Source organism: Oculina patagonica, chromosome 12, assembly GCF_052425735.1.
Source record: "Oculina patagonica isolate OP01 chromosome 12, crgOcupat, whole genome shotgun sequence".
NCBI lineage: Eukaryota > Metazoa > Cnidaria > Anthozoa > Scleractinia > Oculinidae > Oculina > Oculina patagonica.
This window is the reverse complement of record NC_135769.1, coordinates 22,695,923-22,721,320: the sequence shown is the minus strand read 5'-3', so window position 1 is coordinate 22,721,320 and position 25,398 is coordinate 22,695,923. Positions and strand designations below refer to the sequence as shown.

At 38.7% G+C, this 25,398-nt stretch overlaps 3 protein-coding genes across 9 annotated transcripts in view; all 3 read left to right on the top strand.

Annotated features, from left to right (window-relative positions):
* Positions 1–25,398, top strand: part of LOC144631556 (uncharacterized) — a 71,574-nt gene that overhangs the window by 2,609 nt on the left and 43,567 nt on the right. The window contains exon 3 of one of the 4 annotated variants that reach the window (XM_078490006.1): positions 220–1,047. The exons of the other annotated variants lie outside the window; for them this stretch is intronic. Within the exon in view, the coding sequence (XP_078346132.1) occupies positions 220–267 (48 nt within the window). The 3' untranslated portion in view covers positions 268–1,047. Of the gene's footprint in view, positions 1–219; positions 1,048–25,398 lie in introns of those variants that run through there. 4 annotated transcript variants of the gene reach the window in all.
* The window catches only part of LOC144631558 (uncharacterized), a 102,878-nt gene that overhangs the window by 38,136 nt on the left and 39,344 nt on the right, over positions 1–25,398 (top strand). The window lies entirely within an intron of this gene.
* Positions 13,908–21,264, top strand: LOC144631552 (uncharacterized). 2 transcript variants are annotated; one of them, XM_078489999.1, is made up of 3 exons: positions 13,908–15,218; positions 15,737–15,833; positions 19,786–21,264. In XM_078489999.1, the coding sequence occupies exon 3, from the start codon at positions 19,799–19,801 to the stop codon at positions 20,762–20,764; it is 966 nt and encodes a 321-aa protein (XP_078346125.1). In that variant the 5' UTR covers positions 13,908–15,218; positions 15,737–15,833; positions 19,786–19,798; the 3' UTR covers positions 20,765–21,264. The 2 variants fall into 2 exon arrangements, with proteins under 2 accessions (XP_078346125.1, XP_078346126.1); XM_078490000.1 differs by lacking the exon at positions 13,908–15,218 and adding an exon at positions 15,242–15,616.

Genomic DNA, 25,398 nt, shown 5'->3' with positions numbered 1-25,398 from the left:
GTCGAAATGAGCAATCATGTGCGATCGGTTACAGTGGAAAATCGATCAGTTGCCGTGATGAATGAGCAGTGCAGCAATGTCCCGTAACCAAATAGACAGCTCGATTTCCGTGTTAAATGTCATTATGTTTTTCTAATATGTTTACAATAAAACTTCTTTCATCCTAGATGAGAATATGCGTCGGTTATTTCTCGATATTAATATCCTTCTTGTTCGTAGTTTTCAGCCGCGCATGATGGTCTCCACAATATGCCAACGTTTGCTTAACAAGATTTGGAGAGCCTACGATCCTGACGATGTTCCACATGTTGAAGGTATATACCTCATTGGCGTTACCGTACCATTAGAAGACCCCGGAGGTTCTGTACGTGGGCCGAACGAATAATGTTCACCGGAGATTAGGAGAACATAAGCGACAAGATCTGGCCATTGACGAGTATGTCAAACAACAGTTCGAATTTAACGATGGCGACGATTTGCGTATCAAATGGGTACATGAAGTAAATGAAAACCACGTGGAGCGAGAATATCGCGAATGTGTCGCGGATAAGCTTGGTTACTGGCCCAGGTACAATATTCAGGATTAGAACAGAACTGCCGGTCGTACACCTGATTCACTGAAGATGTGCTTTAGAAGATGGCAGAACAGCAGTTTTTTAATAAAGGAAGTTGTTTGACGTTTACCTTAACTTTTAGGGCCTTTTTACATGGAAGGCGGGTGCCCCGGCTAACCGAGTTACCCGGCTAAACGAGCTACCCTGGGCGAGCCAACTTTTCATACGTTTCTTAAGAAAACGTACTGAAGCCTTTACATGCTAGAAGGGTAACCCGCCTTGCCGGGGCACTCGGTCTACTTGCCCGGGGCACCCTTCTAGGCGGGACAGCTTTTTGCCATGTAAACGGTTATGACCGAGCTATCCCGGCTTGCCGGGATAGGTTTTCGCGCGTGTTTTTGAACTAAATTTGAAGTAAATGGCATAAAATGTATATATTCTGGACCCAAACAGTGCTATTTGATCAAAATTAGTTTTATCGGTCGGCTGGAAAATATTTAATCGGGCGTGGCCGATTTAAGGTTTACCCTTTGGTCGTCCTAGAGCGTAGTCTCCTGGCGCGGCCAAAAAGACGGGGATAGCTCGGGGTTGCTACAAAACCGCTACGGGTGACGCATACCGCAATGGTTTTCATTTTAGTTTTGACAGGAAATCGTTGCAGGCACACTTGGTCGACTTTTGGGTTAATGTGTAATCAGGTTTTGTTTTTTTGCTTCGGCGGAAGGACAGAGAAAAAAGCTTACGGTGCAAAGTACAGTATGGGGCCCAGTTCTCGGCCACTTTTGACGTAAACTTGTATTTCTTACCTCAGAAGAACCGCAGGAACTTGAAATTTCTCCCAGAGCTAGCTACATTATTCAGCTTTTTGGTGTAAAGCTATCGACCGGTCAAAAATTAATTTGCCCGAGCAATAATAAAAATAAAAGCTCCATTTGTGGGCCCAGTTCTCGGCCACCTTGGCCCAGTTCTCGGCCACTTTTGACGTAAACTTGTATTTCTTACCTCAGAAGAACCGCAGGAACTTGAAATTTCTCCCAGAGCTAGCTACATTATTCAGCTTTTTGGTGTAAAGCTATCGACCGGTCAAAAATTAATTTGCCCGAGCAATAATAAAAATAAAAGCTCCATTTGTGGGCCCAGTTCTCGGCCACCTTGGCCCAGCTCTCGGCCACTTTTGACGTAAACTTGTATTTCTTACCTCAGAAGAACCGCAGGAACTTGAAATTTCTCCCAGAGCTAGCTACATTATTCAGCTTTTTGGTGTAAAGCTATCGACCGGTCAAAAATTAATTTGCCCGAGCAATAATAAAAATAAAAGCTCCATTTGTGGGCCCAGTTCTCGGCCACCTTGGCCCAGTTCTCAGCCACTAAAAAGCTTGTGCGTAATTATCTGTAAAAAAATGCTCAATTAATTTTCACAGTCATAAAATCACTCTGTAAACCTATTTATACTATATCGATCCCAAATTATTTTTATGATGCTTTGTTTTACTTTAGAAAAGAAGGATTTTAACGCGCCTAGTTGCCTATGTGCAGGTTCTGGCAAAACCGCATTGTGTGACCCGTGCATTTAGATGGTTTATTTTGCAGTGAAAAGGTCTTGAAATATTTAGGTGTTGTAGAAATAATAGACAAGACAAGAGTCAGCTCAAAACTTAGAGATAAGATTGAACTTTATTTTTAAAACATTTATTTCTTTCATTCTGGCAGCAGCAGATGAAATTATATTAAAAACCAAGCGCTAAGCTGTGATAGCGAGCAGGGTGGCCGAGAACTGGCAAATACGCAAACGTCGCAAGAAAAAATTTCGAAGTAAATTAAGAACAAAAAATACAACGGTTCAACGAAAAGTTAACTAAAGCAGAAAGCTGAATTATTCTACGTTTCACATGCCAAAAATTAGCTCGTATGGTGGGGGCTTTTGGATAAAATACGAATTTAACTACATCCATGAATTTGGAGCCGTAAACAAACAACTACCTCCGCGTAAACTCGACGTGTGAGCTTTCTATATCGAATTGAACGATCAAACTCAAGATACTTAAAGCACATGAATCAGTCTATCGTTTGAAGGAAATACCTTTTCTTTTTGATTCAACTGGAGTGTGAAAAGACGCGTTAAACACAAAGTGGCCGAGAACTGGACCCGGCCGAGAACTGGGCCGATATATTCACCATTGTGAAATTGCACTTACTTTGACAAGTTAAAGTTATTTTTGTAAATGAAAAAGGTAACGTCATTGATGTCACGCAGTGTTTTTTTTAGCTAACTAGATGGTTTGCTGGTTTCTGACTATGAATGGGGGTGTGATCTTGCGGTATATTTTTTGAGCCTGACTCCGCCGTAAAACTTTTTTTTTATTTAGGAAGAACTGTGTCGATTTTCATTTCGAACAATTGGTCGTCAAGTCGTTTGTCACAAAGAGTAGAATGTTTGTACAGCATGTTTTGGAATTATTTTAGATTTGGTTAGTAAGACGCTTCTGAAGACCTGAGCAAAACATTGGGAATGTACAGTATTAATAGGAACTTGAATGGAATTTTTCACAAGTTGGATAAAGGTATCAACTGAAAAAAATGGAATTCAAAATGAGAACTTGGATTTTGTTGTAATTAAATTTTATCGCGGATTGGATGCATAATATCACGGCTTTGAAAGTCTTCAAATAATTAGAAAGGTTCCTTTCTTCCTTTTGATCTTATTGTTATTTTCATGTATTGATTATTCGAAAGTGGTTTTCGTTGATACGAAAAAAAAACGGGTTTTCACTGAATTGCTTGAAGTATTTTTAGACGTGATAATATTGGCTTAATCAAATTACATTGTGCACGAGATATTTGTTATTCTTTTGTCTTGAAACTTTGAGGAAATTGAAATTTTTGTTTGACAGTAGTGTATGAAAGGCATTTTATAGAACTGAATAAAAAATAAGAATCATTGATAAAGGTTATTTCAAAGATTTATTTTGCCTGATTTTGAAGGGTTTCAGGAGTTTTAAAGAGTGCTGGTAAACGGCTGTATGTTGTTTGTGATTACGGATCTTATTTAGTTTCGAACGCTCTAATTTTTGAAAGGTTAAAACAGGTTAAAACCGGGCGGTTTCATGAGTTTTTTGGGTAGAAAGTTACGGTGGTGGTCAAAAAAAAATGTTTAGAAAGGAATGACTGTAGTAGCACGTAAGTCGGAGGTTTGCGTGAGTCACGGGGTATAGTATGCGTGAGCTGGATTTCCGGCGTCATAACGGCATGTTTTGTTTACTGAAAGATACACTCGACGTTTAGTTAGCTTAGTCGGCTTGGGAAACTATTTTAAAAATGAATGTTGTAATAGTTAATTAATAGTAATCTAGAATTAACCCACTCTCGATTGGAGTCTGTTCTGGATTCGCGCTCACTTTTTTGCCGCGAAGGAATTTTGTAAAATTTCGCTAGTGGAAAGAGGTACTGTAAGAACAGTATCAATAACTCAAAAGGAGGAACTTCTTTGTAGCTCTGAATTAAGACGTATGATAAAATTTTAGAATAAGAAACTTTCGATATATGGTTTTCATATTGTTTTTGTCAATTTCCTTTTGTGGCAGATTTTTTGAGAATCAGCTTTTCTTTCGTGTGATGACAGACACAGGACAGAACGAGAGGTGGATGAGAAAGATGCCGAAGATGAATAGGCACCGAAAAACGACAAGAACCGTCAAGGACTTATCTTTAGAGGGCGGGGAGTTTTGGCATACTGTATTTCGAGGACTGGACTGGACTAGTAAAACGCGGACTAGTAAAACGCGGACTTGTAAAACGCGGACTAGTATAACGCGGACTAGTAAAACGCGGACTTGTAAAAGGCGGACTAGTAAAACGCGGACTAGTAAAACGCGGACTTGTAAAACGAGGACTAGTAAAACGCGGACTTGTAAAACGCGGACTTGTAAAACGAGGGCTTGTTAAGCACGGACTTGTAGAACGCGGACACTAAACGGAAACTAAACGGTTTAGCGAGCGAAACAATTTGTGTTTGAAGCTCTTGTGTGTTTCTTCGACGGCATATTTCTAGCTTTTTTGAGCACTCTATGGTCTGTTTTAGCGTGGAGATGTTTTTGCAGTATAGCACATGTTCGTTCTGCAAACCCCTACTAAAACAACGGGATTGATGCTATGAGTTGTGTGCATATGTTTCTTTCTTTCCACTACTTGACGTCTGTTGAGTGCAGTCGTTTGTATTGCTCGCACGAGGTAGAACGGGGCCCGTCCAGAAATCAACAGTCAATCGTAAATAAAGGTGACGGGCCTACACGACTCCTACGTTTGTGACATTGGAATATTTGCCGTTAAATGTTTAAGTTCGGTCTTTCGACCTTATTTGCTTCTGACTTCTTTCTGAGGGTACTGTTTTAATTTGGGGGCAGTATGTGGTAAATAAAGGTGACGGGCCTACACGACTCCTACGTTCGTGACATTAGAACATTTGCCGTTATATGTTCAAATTCGGTCTTTCGACCTTATTTGCTTCTGACTTCTTTCTGAGGTTACTGTTTTTTTGAGACATTATGTATTGAAGAGAGCCGTAAGATGATTGTGGCCAAGGAATTCGAAGTGTCTAGAGGCGTTTTACAAGTCCGCGTTTTACTAGTCCAGTCCAGTCTACAAGTTAAAGAAACATCAAGACCACCCCACTGTGAATTGCCATAGCACAGACAAAATTATAGTCAATATCTTATGTGTTTTTAAGAGAATTACATAAGAACCAAGGCATGTCTTGTCTTGCCTTACATTGACATGCAATAATTTGGAAATACTAAGCTCGTAACAGTTTAAGACAGAATCCATCAGGAATTTGAGTAACATTAATTTTAGTTACGCAAAAATTGAGCACCAGAATAATTTAAATCCTTGTGTTCTTTCATACCTTGTTAAAGGCTTGACATGTGATAACACCAACATAACACCAACAACAGTTCTTTATCAGTGGGGATTGAAGAAAAAGATGGAAACATCATCACACAGTTGACCCCCATGCAAAAACACTCCAGGATGTCACGGGACTGTTTGGTGTCCGTCTGCCAATTTCTAACTTCAAATTCCAATGTTAAATTCACATTAAATTTTCAATATTTCTTAGTTGTCTAAATTTTACTAATTCTTTTAAAAAAACTATCACCTGCCAAACATCCCCAAAAATCACTCAAAAAATTACAAAATACCGCAATACATAGATACATGGGATGAGTGAAGTTTCCTTGTATTCCTTGAAACACCAACAAGATATTTCCGTTTAAGGTGGCTGATAATAGGTTTCAGTATTTCCCAGTCCTTATACTTTGGTTTAGTACTAAAAGCCTTCATCAATTGCTATTACAGTAATGGTATGAAACAAATGTTCAATCATTCATCAACAAGTTGTGATCATTTTCTTGACAATAGTAGTTCCCCGGTAAACAGTTGTAGTACTGTCCCATCAAAGTGCAATGCCTGGAAAATACCGAAAAGCACACGACCGTCAGGTGAAACCGCACCTTACAGTATTACCAATACACTGCACTTTGCCAAGTCAAACGTTACATTGTCTAGTCGTCTACTTCAATCGTTTATTTGTATTGTGTGAGATACATTTATAAATTGAAACCATCATGTCATTAAGTAATAATGCAATCTCGACAACGTTCTAGATATTATATTATGCACACTAATACAGCTCATGCAAGCCCTGTGACTTACACAAACACAGTCGGACTGAGTGCTACTTAAGTAACTGCTTCGTGGTTTCTGCTGTACTGAACCCTGCCTTTCAAGGCAAAGCGCCCGATTTTAAGCTTCTCAAGCTTCTCAATGTTCTTGTTCTTTGAGCAACAGCTAGTTAATTCGAAATTTTCGTTGGAATGATTATCGTAATTCACGACACAACAAATTTAATTTCAATTTGACAGCCAAATACTGTTGAATTTCGATTGAATTTCGCCAAAAATGAACGCAGTAAATTTCTGAGAACTTGCACATCAAATTAAAATAGGTTTGAAGAGGAAACGGCCTTGATTATTCAGTAAAAAGTCATATTTTTCTTCAATCATTTGGAGCTACAATGTTTTCCCACACCGTGTCACGCTTCAATGACGCTGTCTCATCTCGGGTAGAAGGGTTGTGAATTCTGCATGTAAAGGCGGGCTAGGTTTCATCCCTTCTAGCCGGGTAACTCGGTTTCATGATCAGTTTTCCTGAATTTAATTTAAAACTTTTTAATGGTTAACTTACGTTCATTTTCCCCTCTTGTCAGATAAGCTTTTTTCTGTTAGTGTGATCGCCTCCTCCCCTTGAGGGCCTGAGGGACAGACTATTTTGTGATCTTATATCGTAAGAGGCAAATCTGTGATCTGCAAGTTAATAGGAAGCTATTTTATTTGTAGTTTGAAAAGAGAAAAACAAAGCCAGATAGATTGTAATACATGAATCAAGTCTACTTGTTTTGTTATCTCATTGCTGTTGTGAATAAATGTTCATTTGTTACACTGCTCGGTTGTTCCTTGACTTATTTTAAAAAGAGTCTCGTCCTTCGTTCCATGGAAACATTTGTTAGTCCTCAGGGAGGGATGCACTTCGTACAGCGATTGGTTCCCAGCTTCCTGATCGAGGAACCAGAATACTGGGAGAATAACATTTGAAGTTTCATACCATTTTCCTATAAACATGAAATCCCGAAATTAAAAAGTAAATGGATTGCCAATTTTCCGTTATGCATTTAACTGAATAATTCTGCATTTCGATAGTTTAAGCTGCGAGGAAAAAAATTAAAATAGGATGACGTGGGAAAGCTAGTTAATCTCAGTTCAGTCTTGTGCTTTAGATTATTTTTTGCACATCTTCCTTTTCAGCTCAACGTGTTTAGATGTTGAAAAATACATATAAATTGACCTTGCCGGCTGTACAAGCTCGATTCCTATTGGTATGCTGCCACTTTACGACCACAAGAACCCCGCAGTAAGGGGCTGGTTACATGGCACGCGACAGGAGAGAATGCAGTTTTCTCATTGGTCAGAACTTGACTCGATATTATGGAAAGCTAATTTGATTGGTTGCATAACGAAGTATACGTAACGAATTGTAAGCGAAGACAAAGCAAAATCAAACTTGCATGACGCAGTTCAATACCCAATTTCTACCGACATGGCCAATTTACAATCAGTTTTGCAACCCAATATATACCAGTGGATACAGTCGCGTGTCGCGAGCGACTTATAAGGGGTTTTGTTCGTCGGCAACGCAGGCTAATACAGTATTCAAGTCGTGAATCCGGTTTGTTGATGATATAATTTGATGTCAGAGTGACATCAGAGAGTAACTTACACTTGAGTTCCTTCACAGAATGTTTTCATAATATCGTAGCATGTTGCAAAAGAGAAAAGGTCTTTTATCATTGCGTGACTCAGTTCTATAACTTCTTCTCCAACTGCCGGCGTACGAGCCATTTGCTTATAAAAACGTACCTTGTTTCTCTCTTTATAGACTGATACCTTTGCCTCGATTTCCCAGTAAAGACGCCAGAAGATTTACTTAAGGTGGGTGCCAACTTCTTGCTGCATGTTGACTTCATTTTGAATTCGTTTATTTAGGATGTTTCTATCCCATTACAAACCCGAAAAAAATAGTTACCAAAAAAAATTATTTCTTACATGTCTTGTTTCTCCTCAAATTTTGTATTGAAGTTCGCAATTCGATTTGCTAACTCGCAACATAATTGGCAACTTCTGAACAAAGTTTCCAATTTGCCAATGAAATTCGCATAGCGGTCCGCCATAGCAAACTGAAATCAACTGTAAAAGTCTTAAGAAGATATTTTTTTGCGATTTTTTTAAGCTCCGGTCGCCAAATCCCTTACGAGTGTAGCTTGCCTCTACTTGCCTGAACTTGTCTACACGAAGCCTGAAACCGCGCGGGTCAAATAAATTGCGAGGGTGAAATTTTTCAGTCTTGTACTTCGTGCAGCTTTCGTGACCAGATTTATCGCATTTTACATGCTATTTTCTTTCCAAAGGACTTAACATTTTGGCCTTGTTGACAAGCAAGGTCGCAAAGAAAGAAAAACAAAAATTTATCACTTTTTACAGCATAACTGAATTTTTAGGCCCCTAGTTGAACACCTTAAACATTCTTTCCACGATTCAAAAGTTATTTCCAATGTTTAGTGATGATCGCCGACGCTCACTGTCCAAAGTTGCTTATTATATTTTGGCCGTTAACTTTTTTTTATACACAACAAATCCAACCCTCCTTTAGCCTCCTAAGCAGACAGTCTTAGGGCTCGTCACGCAGCGCAGGAGGCTAGCCCTCCTTTCGGTCAATACCAAATATTCGAGTCGTGATTACCATTCATTATAACATTAATATCCGGCGCATGTTAAACGGAAACGGTATTTTTTTACCGGATGGAGCAGTCCCGAAACTACATGGGGGGGGGGGGGGTCCGGGGGGGTCCGGGGGGGGGTGTATGCATGAGCGCATCCGGCGCGAACTCTTGAACGCCGCAAGCGCAAAAACGTAGCGGGGTATGGGGGTATCCTCCCCCAGGAAATTTTGAAAAAAATAAGTTATCGGAGACCGCTTTCCTGCGTTATGAAGACAGTTTGCAAGGAAACAAGGCAGGTAAAAGTGAAGGTAGCACCGACAATAATTTAGTACATTTTTTAAATTCAGAAACGTATTTTTTAGAAACAGAACCTTGTAAACGTAATCTATAATTTATTTCGCTAACAATGGCGGCAGTACATAAAAGGAAGACAGAAAAAAAGATAGGTCTCGTTATTTCAGTGTCAAATGGTTATTAAATAAATCAGCCTGAGAGTCAGTTTGTTGATCTTTTTAGCACTGTGGCAAGCTCCAACCTTCTTGGGTGCTTCCGAGCCCAACAAGTACCCGGCCAGTGTTTTGATGTATTTTTTCACAATGAGTGGACTTCCAAGGCTCGTGGGGGGGGGGGGGGCGGACGCACCTAAAGCACCCGCCCCCCTCCCTACGGGCCTGTGAGTTGTAGCAGTTAATTGGTGTATGAATGTAAAGGAGTAATAGTAGAGAAGGACAAGTATAATTAACATGATCATTAAGAGCATCTTTTCTTTGTCAACAGATGGCTAACTCTGTTTGTGATCAGTTAATTCATACCAAGCATGAATTACTCTATAAACTCCTCTTATTGTGAGCTTGGGCCGCCTGTGGCAGAAACATCACACTTAAATGTTTTTTTGCTTAGACTTTTTCGAATTCCGTTTAACTTTGCGGTTTCCGGCGAAAAAATATCCCTTCTTTTATCTCAAAATAATTGAATCAAAACATTGCATCATTAATCTCGGGGCAGGAGTGGAAGGGGGAGGGGGGCACTCAGAAACATTGTTTTTCGGGGAGGCTTCGCCTCAAGGGCCAGAACCTTACCTTTTCCTCGGGTATACCATTTTTGACAGAAAAGGTACCCTTTTTATAAAACTTCGATAGAAAATGGTACCTCTTTCACATACCTACAGAAGGGTTAATACATCTCTTTTCTTAATATTTCACTTGAAAGTACTTATGAATCAACCGTTCGGTAGGTCAGCGTTCCCGGGCCCTAGATTAATTGGGCAAAGACGAGGGGACTTAATGGAGGGACTTGTCCCGTGTAGTGTTTACATGAGGGGCCTTAAAATTTTAGGGCAAAGAGTATCACATTATTCTTTTAGCTCTCCATCCCATAGCTCTTCTAAAACATTTACGAAAACCGAAAGTACTAGATAAATCGTAGAGCATTGAAACAAATCAGCTCAGTTGCACATTAATATTCTTCAGCTAAATTTTAAAGACATTTTCCGATGTTTAAAAGTCCTTGAAAAATCCATGGGGTATCTCCTTCCTACCCATCTTGAGACAGAGTTTATGATGAATAATGGTAGCTTAAATAAGGAAGTTCAACGATTGGTTTTATTTAAGCTATTTTAATTTTGTCCCGGAACAGTATTCAGTGCTGCGAACAGGCTCCCCAGCTCCCCAAACAATCGGTGCGCGAGCAAGCGCGTCTTCCCTTCTCTCCCTCAGGCCACGCTGGGCTTGCTTCTTTTGCCAAATTTTCCTTTTTTCGCCCTATTGAATTCACCACTAGAGGGCCTCTTCCCAGGCTAGAACAGTATACACACGGGGGTACAATTGCGACCTGTCCCTTCAATTAAATTTAACAGTTGGATTAGTAGGACGATTAAGTCCCCCTCATTTGCTTTTGGTTTCTGCGACAAAAAAATATTTTTGGTGAAAGTAGTAGGACCGGTAGTTCTCACGAAGGGATTTCCCCCCCGTGACTTGTTGATATCCCTCTATCAGCCATCATCATAGTCAGTCTGTCCTAGAACTAAGGAAGAAAGACTATGAAGCGTCTTTGTCACATCCTTTACTTTCAGAATATTGAATTAATGATTATTGTTTTTTCCCCAATATGTCTTACCTCTGGCATCGTGGGAAGCACGGAGTCATTCAATATAAACTAATTTACTGCCTGTCAATCTAGACAAAAGCTACTGCAGTTTTAACCAATCATATCGAACCCTGACCTGGGAACAATTTTTTTCATTGGATTCTAAATTTGGAATGAAGGTAATGAAGATTTTAGCAAGATTAGTTCGTTTGATTCTGGCAAAGGTAAGTCAAGATTATTTTCGTATGTTTTTTTTATTTGTGCACCATAAAATATCGTGATTTTAAATTGTATATTTTAACTATTTTGGTTTGTTTAATGTCATTATATGTGTAATAATATAAATCGAGTAACAGGGTCACCAATGCAAGAGAAAACTGTACTTGAGCTTCCACGATAAACTATCTAGCCAATGCACGTGTTTTTATGCGAATTGTCTGATATTAATTTTCAAGATGGTCAAAGTGTTATTAGGCATCGCTGAATGCAATGGGTCAGTACTTTCCTGATCTTTTCTGACAGTAGTGTAAGAACTAAGGATCAGGATGCGAGCATTTATTGTCCTCAGTCGTAATAACTATAAATTGTATACATTAAACGCTGGGTTACTTTGATAAATTCGTTTCATTTTTATTGTAGAAGAATGTTATTATCCTTCAACCTTTTACATATAGTATAGTTAAAAAAAACAGTATTTTCTAGTTGCTCAGAATGACCACAATGTCAAGTTTGTATGAACCATTTTTTCCGTAGGGAAAAATTAGGAGGGCACGTTTCACTTTCACGGTTTCGAACAAGTTCGGAGTTTCCCTTCTTAGCGAGGTAAGTTGCAATGCTATAATTCGTCTTCCGTTTTAACTCACTTGGAACAATTTCTTATAAAAACTTTCAAAGTAAATTTATAAAGTGGTACGTTTAACTTTTCGTAGTTGTAAACTCGTAACATAATATGACACTTTCTGAAAAAAGCAACATCTATTTGTTGTTATATAATAACCTGAATTCTACGCGCATTTTGATTGGTTCTTACTTATGATCTATCAGAGTACAGACACCGGCATAGTTGACGTCACGCGGTGGTGTGACTCGCGCGCGTGATCAGTGTTCATAGTCCAAATCAGAGTTGTTGGCAAAGTTTTTCAAACTTGCGGGGCCACTACAAAGCAAAAAAGTTCAGCTTAATTACAAATCTTCAGTGAGAAACAATACGCCTAGCATCGATCACCTTTCGAAGCATTTAACTGGGCAAAACAAGCTTGAAGAATGAACATCAGTGACCCTCCTAGCCTGGGGCCACTTCTCTGTTCATACCACATTTTGACGTCATCTGTGATCTATTACTGAACAGACGCACGGCAAAATGAAATCTATTTGTTAAATTGAACATGAAAACACGCGTTATTCGTCAGTGCTATTTCTTTTCATGACCAGCATATTTATATTCAGTATATTTATATTTTTAAGAACAAAGATAGCAGTTTCGATTCTGGAAGACACATATACTTCGATAGAAACTTTATCATCATCAGTTACTGAGTTACAATTTAATTTACAGAGGTGACTTTATGAGATAGTTGGAAAAGGTCGGATAACTGAATGCGTGAATGCTCAGTTTCGATGCTTACGAATTGAAAACCAACAAGTGTAACAAACTGACATCAATGTGTGATTTAAAATGGGTTGTTTGAATTCGTCTGTTGTTTAGCCTGAGTGGTATTGTTTTAGGTGTGTGTTACCGCGACTGTTATATTACTTTCTTTAGTTTAACCTTTAGAACAGTGTGCAGCACTTCATTAATTATTGTAAACACTTCTCTATTTCTCAGATGGCCTCTAATATTTTCCAACGTCTTCTCGCTGAAGAATGGAGGTCTTACGCCGATGATCTTGATAAAGCACCTCAAGTTGAAGGCATTTATACAATCGGCTTCTTGCACCCATATGGAAGTGTTCGACATATTTACGTTGGGCACTCAAGCAACATACACAGGCGGCTTCAGAATCATAAACGTAAAGATAAGCTGATGCTTAATGAGTTTGTAAAACAACAATTCCGTCTAAATAATGGAAAAAATTTACGAATTAAATGGGTGGAGGAGAATAATGGCGAATGTGTAAGAGAAGAATTCCATGATTGTATGTACACAGAACTCGGTTACTGGCCAGATTTTAACAAGGAACTTGAAAAACCATGCAACGAAGTCGCGACAGTTTTTTTTCCAGGTTGACGATGGCTGTGATTTTGAGCGGGACATGTTTATTTACCAACGACCTTAATTATAAGTTGTGTTTTATTAACTTACTATACATGTATTCAATAGGACGAATAAGGTTCAATTAAATGTACTACAGAGACTACAATCTGTGCCAATTATGCTAGCATTGTTTTTAGGAATTTTTGTATGGCAAACACATTTTGAGTAATGCTGCGCTTTAGAAACAAAAAATTCTGTGAAAAATTAATTGAGAACATTTTTGAGGTTGTAGACGTAACAAAATGTTCTGGAGCCATTTAATCGAATACTTCACTGAATTAAAAAAATTGAGGCGATGCTTTGGCCATAATTTTGTTGTTTTAAAACATTTATATTAGCAAATGTTACTGGTAAACCAAAAACACTGATGTTTTGTGTTTAAACTTTCGAGAGTTTCTTTATAAAAGCGAGCACTTCCTAGCATTTTTGTAACAGTGTACTTGCAAAAGACGTGAGTACTGTAGCAAAGTAAGGTGTATTATAAAATATTTTGCTGCACTAAAAAATAGCATTTTTGTCAGCCTTTCACTGTTCTTAAAACAAACATAGACTAAGACTTATGGAATAAACATAACTTTTTGTTCATTAAAACGATTTCTGTGTTCTTCTAATATTTTATATGAAATGACAAGATAACATGAAGCCAACATTGTAGTTTTCAATTTTGTTTGATTGTTAGTCAATCACATACTTCAGTAATGTCTTACTGTGATAACCTTTCAGCTAGCTAGCAGCTAGCCTGTTAATTAGTGTAATGTAACATATAATATATTTTTTATTTTGTAGTCTGACGTTGCAGACGCAAGAGGTAAATGTAATTCAAGAGTTCTGGGCGAGCGCGTGGGTGTCTTTTTCCCTCGCGCGCATTTTTTTCGCGTGCCCCTCTGCAACTCGCACCGATTTGTTTTTTTTTTTTGGTAGAAGACAATGAGGTTTTTGTGCATGGCACACTAAGGAAGGAATTTTGCAAAGGAAATTGAATGGTTTGACTAGCCCTTAGTTACCTTTATCAATATGGCTTCTTCGACGCGTGCGGACTGGAAATGCAACAATTTTGTCCAAATGCAAAATAAAATGTTCCCAGACTGGGTTTCCTCTCCTCAGAAAACTTTATCCAGTTGTAGTTGCGGTTCATTGTTGGGTGTTTTCACCTAACCGAAGCACGATTTATTACGTTTTAAAAGCATCGAGCGCTGGCGATACGGTGGCGTTTTCAGCCTGGTCAACTTCTAAGTAAGCCTTGCATACTTTCGATCTTGCATTGCGCAGATATCACACTCCTTGTATTTCCCGGAGCACCCTTATACATATATAGGATCCATGCGAGGATCAAAAATTCAAGAAAACATGCGCTTTCATTTTCACTCAAATCTTGTCTCTCACCTCGCTTTTTCGTTTATAATTATCGTTTCCCGTTCTAAGATTCCAAACATACTCATGTTAACAGTGTGTAAACTGATAGCCACTGTAAGCAGTTGTTGTGTGCAGTGTATACCTAAACATTTTTCTTGCTCGCGATTTTCTAGGCTTGGAGTAGTCCCTCGTTTTTCTCACTCACCCCAAGAACAAGGAAGTGTTTCAGATTTTTTCCTCCAAAACTGAGGATTAGCGGACGAAATATATTACACTGTGAAACCTCGACAGAAAGAGCTTCTGCTTTTATAAAGAACACATTAAATTTTGGAACCGACCTTGTTATTAGAAGAGACGAAAAGCTGTCTAAGTTAACCTTTGGCCATGCGCCAGCCGAGAAACATGCTGGGAAAACATTGAAATCGAAAGGCATCCCAACACGACGTAATTACCTGTCAATCTAAGTTTAAGTCTTAAGCTTTTAACCAATCTAATTTAAGCCTAGTCAGGGAGAGGTTTTCTATTGGTCTCTAAATTTAAATTTAGATTATGCTGTGACGTAGTGAGGGCAATGAAAGCTTAAAGGTATTTGTTGCAGACGCGTCGGAAAGTTAACTTCGGTTGGGTTACACCTTCGGCTGAGGTAAGCAAATATTATTTCGTACCGCTTTACAGTAGTTTTTCAGTATATTTAGGTGGGTAAACGTCCACACCAAGACCGTTATCTTGACGTATTTCTGCCTGTCCGAATCCCTTTCGGGAGTAAATGTATCGAAGAGCGAAAGCTAAAAGGTTCTTTTGATCAATTGTCTGTTTGCTAGCGCGCGGACGGGCAAAATTTTATGGCCACTGTAACTGCGTAGCTGTTAGGATTCTCACAGATAAGCCTTTTTCTAGTCTTTTCCTATTTTCTTAATTCAGTTGGGTTTCCTCAGTGACATGTAGAAGTGCAAAAACCTTTCGTCTATAACACTGACTATACAAGTCGATTGTATCTTCGATCACATCAATGCCCTTCATGTCTGTGGTAGCTTAACATTTGTAAGTCATAAGTATTATATTTTATTGCATTTATAATTATACGCCATTGAACTCATAGCAAAATCATTGTTGTATCAAGCTTTCCCTTTGCAATAGTGGCATTTGTTTAATTTTACGCAGAAGGATCCACTGTTTGCAGAAGCCTTGCCCGGAGAGAGGTCTACTGTCGAAGCTCATCTGAGTTTGAGAAATTTTATTGGAGACATCAACGTTTACTGTAAGTTGTCGCAATTGTGACTGAAGTTTTATTTTGATAGTAGATTGTATTATTTAAAAGTTTCTTAGTTTCCCCTTAGCAGCAAAGTAGGATTTATGACTATATTCCAAATTATTTGAGTTTATGAGAGTGTTTTGTAAATTATCTTTCCTTTCCAACAACAACAAGCTTTATTTGCATGACTACATAGGAATTTGGTAGTATTGCAAAAGCTACTTAAGAGGAAATCCGCCAGGACTTCGAGTAGTTATTGGACAAAATTATGTACCAAAACTATTTACACCTGATTGCAAGCTTTTGTGTTACTGCTTCAAATATCTTATCGAAAGAAATCTTTTCTAACAACACCACACATCGAAAACACATTTTGAAGTTCCGCTGAATTCCACTGAATCGCTTAAAAGATGTAAGCTTTTGCCCATAGCTTGTGAACTTTAAATATCATTTTCTCAGACTCTGATAAGAAATTGTTGTACCAGAATTATTTCCACCTTATTGCAAACGTTTTTGTTACTGCTTCAAATATCTTATCAAAAGAAATCTTTTCTAACAACACCACACATCGAAAACACATTTTGAAGTTCCGCTGAATTCCACTGAATCGCTTAAGACGAATTTACAAAATGGCTACACGTGAGATTTTGCCCATACCTTGTAAACTTTGAAATTCATTTTCTCAGACTCTGATAAGAAATTGTTGTTGGTGTTATCACGGATAATTACTTTCATCTTTACCTTTTATTAAGGGTAGGAAATAACGCAATAGGATTTAAATTATTCTGGAAATTGATTTTTGTCCAACTTTAATAAATATTACTCGACTTCCTAGTGGATTTCGTCTTAAATTTAATTACATATTATTTCATTAACTAAGATATTTAGTAAAGTAGAAAATAACAAAACAAAAAATGAAAGAATTACTAACAATAATTGTTCATTTTACTGTTCGAAGTGGTGATCATTGTAACGAGATTGTCTCTCAATTCAAAGCAAGCCAAGATAGATGAAATTAGCTGAATGTTTACAAAGTAGTCAGTGGAATTCATAAGATGTGATAATAGAGTTTCGCGTGGTAGTAGTGTGTTGTAGGTTAAGATTGGTAAGATCTTTGAGTCGAACATTTTGCATGCTATTGAAGGTTTGAGTTTATTGAAATCTGTGTGCCGTCGTAGACTAAAGAAAGCATGAAGAGCTTTTTTGTCGTAGATGTTCAAGTGAGAGTGTAAAATTTCCTGAAGATGAGATGCGAGTCCCTAAATAGGTATAGTCTTGAACAATGTCTATTTTTTCACTGCCTACGTGAAAAGCATAATCAGATCGTTTTTCACGTCGTTGAAAAATCATAATTTTTGTTTTCTTAGGGTTTATGCTTATCAAATGCTTAGCATCCAGGAGTTGCAATATGAAGATAACTTGTGAAGACAATTTTGCAATCCTAGTTTTGATCTTGATAAAATAATTAAGTCGTCCGCATACAAAAGGGAGTTGAGTTTGGTGCCATTTGGCAGTATAAACGGATCGGATAGAACATTGTTAAAAGAAAAAGCTAAATCGTTAACTGTAACTAGTTGGTTGTTATCGCCAAGACTGTCCAAGCTCTCCTTCTAACCGTTGCCCCCAAACCACCGCCCTATATCGAAGATAACGATATTGTTTACGCTTTCATTAACCCGGAAAGTAACGGCCACTCCGAAAGAAACGACCTTTTCAATTACAAGCAATACGAAAAATATCATAAAAGAAATTCAACTTGGCAGTGAATTAAATAACAGAAAATTAGTTCAGCTTCTATTAAATCTACAGCGAATACCAAGGAGATAAACTAATGATAAAGCCAGGATTCGAGCCAAGATTCGAGCCAGGATCCGAGCCAGGATTCAAGCCAGGATCCGAGCCAGGATTCGAGCCAGGATTCGAGCCAGGATCCGAGCCAGGATTCGAGCCAGGATCTGAGCTTGAATCAGAGCTAGGATCCACCCTTTTTTCAAATAGAAATACTAACCCTATTATAAAAGCTAGCCGCAAGCAACCCAAGCTAAAGTAGGCTAACCGTAGTGCTATTTAGGCTAACCAGAGTGCTAGTTAGGCTAACTGAACGCTATTTAGGCTAACCAGAGTGCTAGTTAGGCTAACCGAACGCTATTTAGGCTAACCGGAGTGCCATTCAGGCTAACCGGAGCGCTTAATAGTTAGTCCCATTCTTAATTATCCTTGCTCAGATCCTAGCTCGAATCCTGGCTCGAATCCTGGCTCGAATCCTGGCTCGGATCCTGGCTCGAAGTTTAGGTATCCTCAATACGAAGTAAGCATCTGATATTTTCATGAACATTCAGTAGGATATCAATAGTAACTAGGAGTGATTAAGGTTATAAATTCCTTTAATCTACATTTGCCTCCATTTAATTATGTTGCACGCTTGTGAAAAGCGTTTACTGTCTCGTATCCCAACAGCTTTGAGCCATATCGACTATTCGTTCAGTCTTCAGTCTGTTATAAATACCATCTTCGTCGTATTGCAGGCATAGACTAGCGCGATCACTTTTTATTACATTTATTCACGTTTCGTAATGTCGTTACGGCTGTTGAATTTCAAACGTTTTTAGCCATCCGAGAGTAACGGCTACTCGAAAATAATGGTTTCCCGAAAGTAGCCGCGGGCGCTTTGACCCGCTAAATCCAAAATGTACACCTAATAGTCTTTCCTAACTGAAATCTACGTGTAACCGTATATAACTTTATAAGTCAACGAAAAAAGTTTTGTTACAGAAAGCACCACCAAATGTATGAGTTGACAACAACACGTTACTATGGACCGTTAGACTCAGTCGGTGACCTTCTTCCGCTTCTAACCCAAGTTTGCATATATCAGTACTTGCCTCTCAACAATTCTGGGAATCGTCATGCTCCAAAGATCATTTTCCGAGAAAGATAGCAAAGCTGTTGCCCAGCTGTTGTTTGATTTCTTTGCATAAGGCTGTGAGCTCATCTGTAGACTTGCTCCATTTTGATCGTTTTGATTTTTCACGACACAACGTCCTTTATCCTCTGCGAACGAGTTTCTTTATGCACTCTGAATAATTCGCAAAGGGTTTTGTTTCTTTACGAGTCCTAATTTACGCGAAAGTGCCAAGTTCGTTCTCAGGCCTGGGAGCGCAAGTTCTCGACATAGCGCTGGGAAAACGATTTTTTGTGCGCCATGCTGATGTTTTAATTTATTGCACTCCTGCGTAGGCACGCAATTATTAATAACTTGGTACACCTTTTTTCGCCGTGAGCCTTTCTTGCACGATAACTCCGATCTACTGTAGCATGTCTAGCTTGTCTAGCTGGTGCCTCACGAAAGATAAATTCTCATTACATGTACTTGCTTCGTTACGCCGTATTTACGTTGTAAAGAAATAAGACGCTTATCACACTTATCTCGAAGGGAGTCGGAATTTTCATAAGAGAAATACTTTTCTGTCTGGATTTTCCTTCTTTGTCACTAATTTTTTTTCAGTGAGCTTTTTCGTTTTCAGAATAAAAGTAAAGTAACTTATCATAGCTTATCATGGTTTCTAGGTTATTTGGATACTGCACTTCCGGATCCAAGGGAAATGAATATTAATTCGAGCGAGAATCGGGAGTTTGAGAAAAGTCTGTCTATTTGATGAATCTCATTAGTCTCGCGTGCGCATGACTCCTTCAGGCAAGATACTTCGCTTTTAAGTAAAATGCACAATTTTGAAAAAAAAATCACACTTTCAACTTGACTCGAGGTCATATTATTAAGTTCATTGTTAAACCTTCCGATTTTACCGTTTACTTTAATAGTAGCTTTGTATCGCGATGAAATGGTTCAGCAGCTGGCATTAGAAGTCTTGTGGGAAAAGGCGGGGAGGAGTTAGAGTCAAAGCACTGATTGGTAATTTATTTACTCTTTAATTAATTTACTCTTTAATGTTCTCCTCAGGTTCTAAGTTAAAATGGCAGGCCAAATTTGCAAAGAGCTGTCGGAAAAGCCTTGGATACCCTATGATACGTCTTTAGTCCAGAATGGACCAGGCATTTATGTCATCGGTGAGAAAAAAGGAAAACAAACGCAATACCAGTATGTTGGTCGATCAAACGACGTAAAAAGAAGATTACAAGAGCATACAAATCAAAAGCAACAAGATGTTGACAAGTGGCTGGCAGGCAAGCGTGAGCAGAACAGAGAGTCCGAAGTTGTGATAAAGTACGTTTCGGAAGCAAGGCAGAAATCGTTGGAAGGAAAGTACATACAATGTCTGACGAATAAGAATGGATACCGTCCTGTATTGAATAAGCGTGAGGGAGACTGTTGTACCTCCTGTGCGACAGGCCAAAAATGCCAAAGTAAAAGCATTGCCAAGGGCAGCACTGGACCTCCTAAAACGCCACCAACGTTTCCGCCCCATTTCAGATCAACCAGCTTTTCGAAAGCAACAGCAGCAACGTCGATTGAGGAGCTTTCTCTGAGTGGCTTTAAAGGTTCATCTAGAGGACCCTCTTTCGTATCCTCCAGTGGCCCCAAAAAAGTAACATCAGCAACCTCGATCCGAGAGCGTTTCCCTGGTGGTCTTAAAGGTTCATCTGGACGACCCTCTTTCCGATCGTCAAGTGCCCCCAAAGCATTATCAGCAGCCTCGATCCGAAAGCTTGTTCCAGGTGGCCTTAAAGAGTCATCTGGACGATCCTCTTTTGGGTCATCCAGTGCCCCCAAAGCATCATCAGCAACCTCGTTCCAAGGGCTGTTTCCGAGTGGCCTTAAAGGGTCATCTGGACGACCATCTTTCAAATCATTCAGCGGCCCCAAAAAATCATCATCAGCCTCTTATGGGTCTTCCAGTGGCTTCAAAGTTTCATCAGCGCCTTCTTTTAGGTCATCAGGTGGCTTTAAAGTCTCATCAGGAAGGAGTCGGCGGAAATAAGTGAACGAGAAAAGCGCAAGTTCCACTTGACAAACTTGGTCGCCTAGTCGGCCATCACTGTATACACAAACCCGTTTCTAGCATATCAACTCTTAGGTGCTCAGTTCTTCAAAGAAGTGTAACTGTGTTTCTATTTACGTTGCCAGATAAAAAGTACTTAGTTGTATCAGTTTTACGTTCTCCCTAGCTCTATTTGCGGCTTATTTGTCACTGATCTTTATTTCGTTTTAAAAAGCTGTCGAAACCATGAAATTAAAAGTACCTAATCATGGTAAAGTTAAACTGTTATGCCAAATATATAAATGCTAGGAGATTTCTGTTCTCAGGTTCTTTACAGTTGTTCAGTTGTTCAGGTCGAGTGTCTTGTCGAGAATAAATACGGATAAAATAATTCCTGTTTACTCTTACAACCAGTAGGTGTACGCCACGTTCACGTTTTAATTTTTACCACCATGTGTAACTTGATATTTTATCAACCGAAATAAAGACACTCGCTGTTATATGGGCTAGTTATCGCTTTGCGTACCAAGTGGCCATATATGGCCCCATTCGGGCGACCTTAAAAGTAAGAGAGATTTAAGGGGCTGGGAACTAATGCCACATTTTGGTGTAGACTACACGACGTACTTCTTCAGTTTTCTCGATGTTCTCGAATCGAGCTTGATTTTGCCCGAATTTTAAAGGTTTTTGTCATTTAAACGTTTGAACAGGCAGATTAAAAAATTCTTAAAGGTCAAATGCAACGAAATTGGAAATTTTTTCTTTTGTCCGCAAACCTGTTGTTTATGAAGGTACTAATGATAATAAACTCTCAGAAATGGTTTTTGTGCGAATTGTGGCGCTTAGGGGATGAAAATCCGACGATTTCCGAAGACTTCACGAAAACGAACCAAAAATGGCCGCGCGTGGAATGGAATCGAATAGAGGTATTTGTGACGTCAGGTGTGGCGAGCAAATTTTCACGTGTTTTGAGCGATCCTTGCAAATCCTTGGGTTTGTTCGATGGATTTCCAGAGTTTATGTCATAGGATGGGCCGATACTGGTTTTTCAAAACGATACGATATCGATACGATATTTGCCTTTTTTCTCGATATCGATATCGATATCGATATTATGACGTCATTTCCGTCCTGGCGTCATTGGTTTGCCACGTGACCATACAAAGGACAGACTTGGTATCATAAATGTTAGCCAAGAATGTTGCTTTTGGTCTTTTTGTTTCACTGTTCATCAGGAATGCGTGGACATCAAGTCAAGGCAAGAAAAATTCAAATATTGACGAGAACATCAATATTTCTTTAAGTAAAATTGCATTTTTAAACCTCAGGTGCTGACCAGAAGACCGCAGGCTCAGGTCACGTGTGCAGTATCGAAAACGTATCGAAAGTGCGATATTTTTCGAAAGTATCGATACTTTTCCAAATTGTCAAAATATCGGTGTATCGAATATTTGGTATCGAGTATCGGCCCATCCTTAGTTTATGAAACAGCCGTTAGTTGAAACCGATGAAGACTTTGATTCAAGCCTTCGAAAAGTCTAAATACAGCCATATCAGTTCGAACTAACGGCTTCTGGCAAGGAATAAATCGATTTCTGAAGTGATAAATTCTTGACTCTGCGAGTGAACAAGATGGCGTTTAAATCCGGCAACATCTATATGCACCAACAACGAAGGAATATGCCACATATATTGGTGAGCCTAATAAATATAATGGAAACGGCTTTCAAAGAATTTGAAATAAATAAATAGTTGAATCTTAAGTTGAAGTATTGTCTTGCTTTTGTTCGAAAGGATTGCAATGTGGAATTATTTGTACACTGTTTGTACGCATTGCCCGAGCTGAGCTGAGTGTGTTCTCTAAAATAACACACCTTGAAGAATCAATTAAACCTTTAGAAGCTTTAAACTCATTCCCCTCAGCCAAATAATTTATTTTCAAAGATTGAAATTAAATACCGTGACTGTGTGGCCTTTTAGCTTCAATCAGAATTATGCCTGGTATTAATATTGCTCTTTATTTGCCGAATTATTAACCTAGGTGATTATCTTGTAATCTGGCCCTTATATTTTTCAGTTGATTTTACTGATGATTCTCTGAAAAGGGAATTGTCTTAAGTAGATGGGGTGTAGGTCGAAGATAACAATTTCAACAGTAATTTATGGCAACTTGCATTTCTTAAGACCCAGGTTATAAGATCTAACTTGTGTGCTGACACAGGACCTGACACTGGGACATGTAGCAGGGAAAATTTACACCTAGTTAATAGTTTTGTGTTTCAATGTCCTTGCTTACACATCCTTGTATGTACAAATTATCATGAGATTTTGTCAAAGCTGCATTATTATAAAATATGCTAGGAAGCAGGGATGGCAAGTGGTGAGAGTCCTTGCCTCCCACCAATTGGCCCGAGTTCGATTTCCTGATTTGGCATCATATGTGGGTCGAGTTTGTTGTTCGTTCTCGGCCTTGCTCTGAGGGTTCTTCTCTGGGTTCTCCAGTTTTTCCCCTCCACAAAAATCAACACTTCCAAATTCCATTTCGATTTGGAAATTATACACTGCCCCACAAGCTTCTAGCTTTAATTCTCTCCATGTCTAAATAAAGGTTTATTTATTTTTATATAAAGTTGTTCATGCAATTTGTCATTTTATGTCTGCTTCTTTGTTTTGTACATTTATTGGTACTATTAATGGGTAATATGTTCTTTTGTTATGGTTGGATGGGGTCGGACATCAATGCATAGCCCCTTTGTCAACATCCATCTTTGGACATGGTAAACATGTACAAACAACACAGATCCAAATCAAGCAATCACAGCCCACTAGCATGACCTTCTGATTTTGTGCGCTCATTTGCATGAAACCAACACCAGTATCCGTCACTTAAAACAGCTCATTTTAAGACGATGTCGAAAGACAATGTTAACAAATGGATGCAGAGAGATGGCTATGCAAGTTCACTGAATGCATGTGTAAGAAGCTGATAACAGTTTCTAGAGTACTTTCCAGCCTATTACTATGATGGGTCAGTACTAATTATTTGTCAGTTAATGCTGCAATTATTTTATCAAACAAATGTACCATCATTGCCGAACAAGTTGTGGTCATTTTTAGTTTGTCACTGATAACCATAGCAACAGTAAAATCTATCAAAAATTACCCTTAATTTTCACTTTAAGCGCTTATAGCTTAAAAACGAGCTAAATGATAAGCAGCTAGGTGACAATCAAACTAAGTGCAGTGATTTTCCAAGACCCCCAAAGGAGACATTATAGCCTCTGCATGCACTGCTTGTAATTTATCACCTTATCTCAGACCAAGGGATGAATACAACAGTATGAATACAAACAGTAGGTGCTTCAAAAAACTATTTCCAAGTTTACAAAGAAATTGATAAATTATCTTAAAATTACCCAATTTCAGAATGGCTAAAAACAATACTCTTTCACCTTGAGGAAAGGGGGGGTACTCTTTATATTTTTGAGTAGCGGTGTGCTGGTGGGACTCTGTATCCATACCCTATCCCAGACCATTTTCAGCTTATTTTGCAGTACCCTATCGTTGTATGCTAGACTACACACTGAAAATCCCTACCCTACCCCAAACTATTGTATCACTATTCCATCTTAAACTCATCTGCTTGAAAAACACACAGCAGCACACATGCATTTTCCTATCAAGCTCATATATGGGAGTATTAGGCTTGCTTACAAGTCAAGCTCACAGAGCGCGAAGCCCGAGAGCTCAAGAGCGGAGCGCGAGAGCTCCGCACCGGGTTCGCACCGGGGTCTACTACCACCAAGCCAGAATCGAGAAGCGAACGACTTTTGGAAAGTCTATGGGAGTATGGGAGTACCCCCAGCAAGTGGGGAGGGGGTCTTGGGCACCAAAAATAACATATAGATTTTGAAAGGGAGTATGCCTAAAGCTGTTACTGAGGAATTTGTAAAAGGTCAACAGATTTGGGGCAGACAAAATTATGAAGAGTTAATTTCAGAAATAAATTGTCATGACACACCTACAATCTGGCTGTAGATTCTCCTGAGCCAGTAGTTCACTTGACTTATACTTGACTTATAATGAGTGCTATGCAATGCAACAGTCATTGTACTGGACTGAAATGGGGTTAATGCAGATCTGAACAACAAATGAATCAGGTAAATTGGCCTTTACAAGTGAACAAACTCATCATATACATGTAGTTTACATGAAAAATATAAACCTTTTCTTGGGCACCAACAATGTTCAGTCGGGGGTATTTTCGTTGTTATATTTAGCATTCATAATAATTTCAAATATAAACAAACATTGAAAAGAGTGTTTCATTGTACACAATACTGTAAATTAAAAGCATTATTTTCCTTTAATGTCTGCATGTATAATTTAGCTTTTTAGACGATCGAAGCAATACAGTATAGGGAATATCATTTTTAAGTAAAAAGAAACATAAACATAAAAAGTCTGTTTGTAACTTAATTAGTAAATTCATGCAAAGTTCCTTCCTGTAATAAAAAATATATTTTTAATACCAGCCTCGCGATTCGCAATATTTCACGCAAACAGTAAAGTTATAGTTTTGGTAGAAGTTTATGAAGCGACTAGGGTCAGGTTAAGAAAGTAGTGTGTAATCT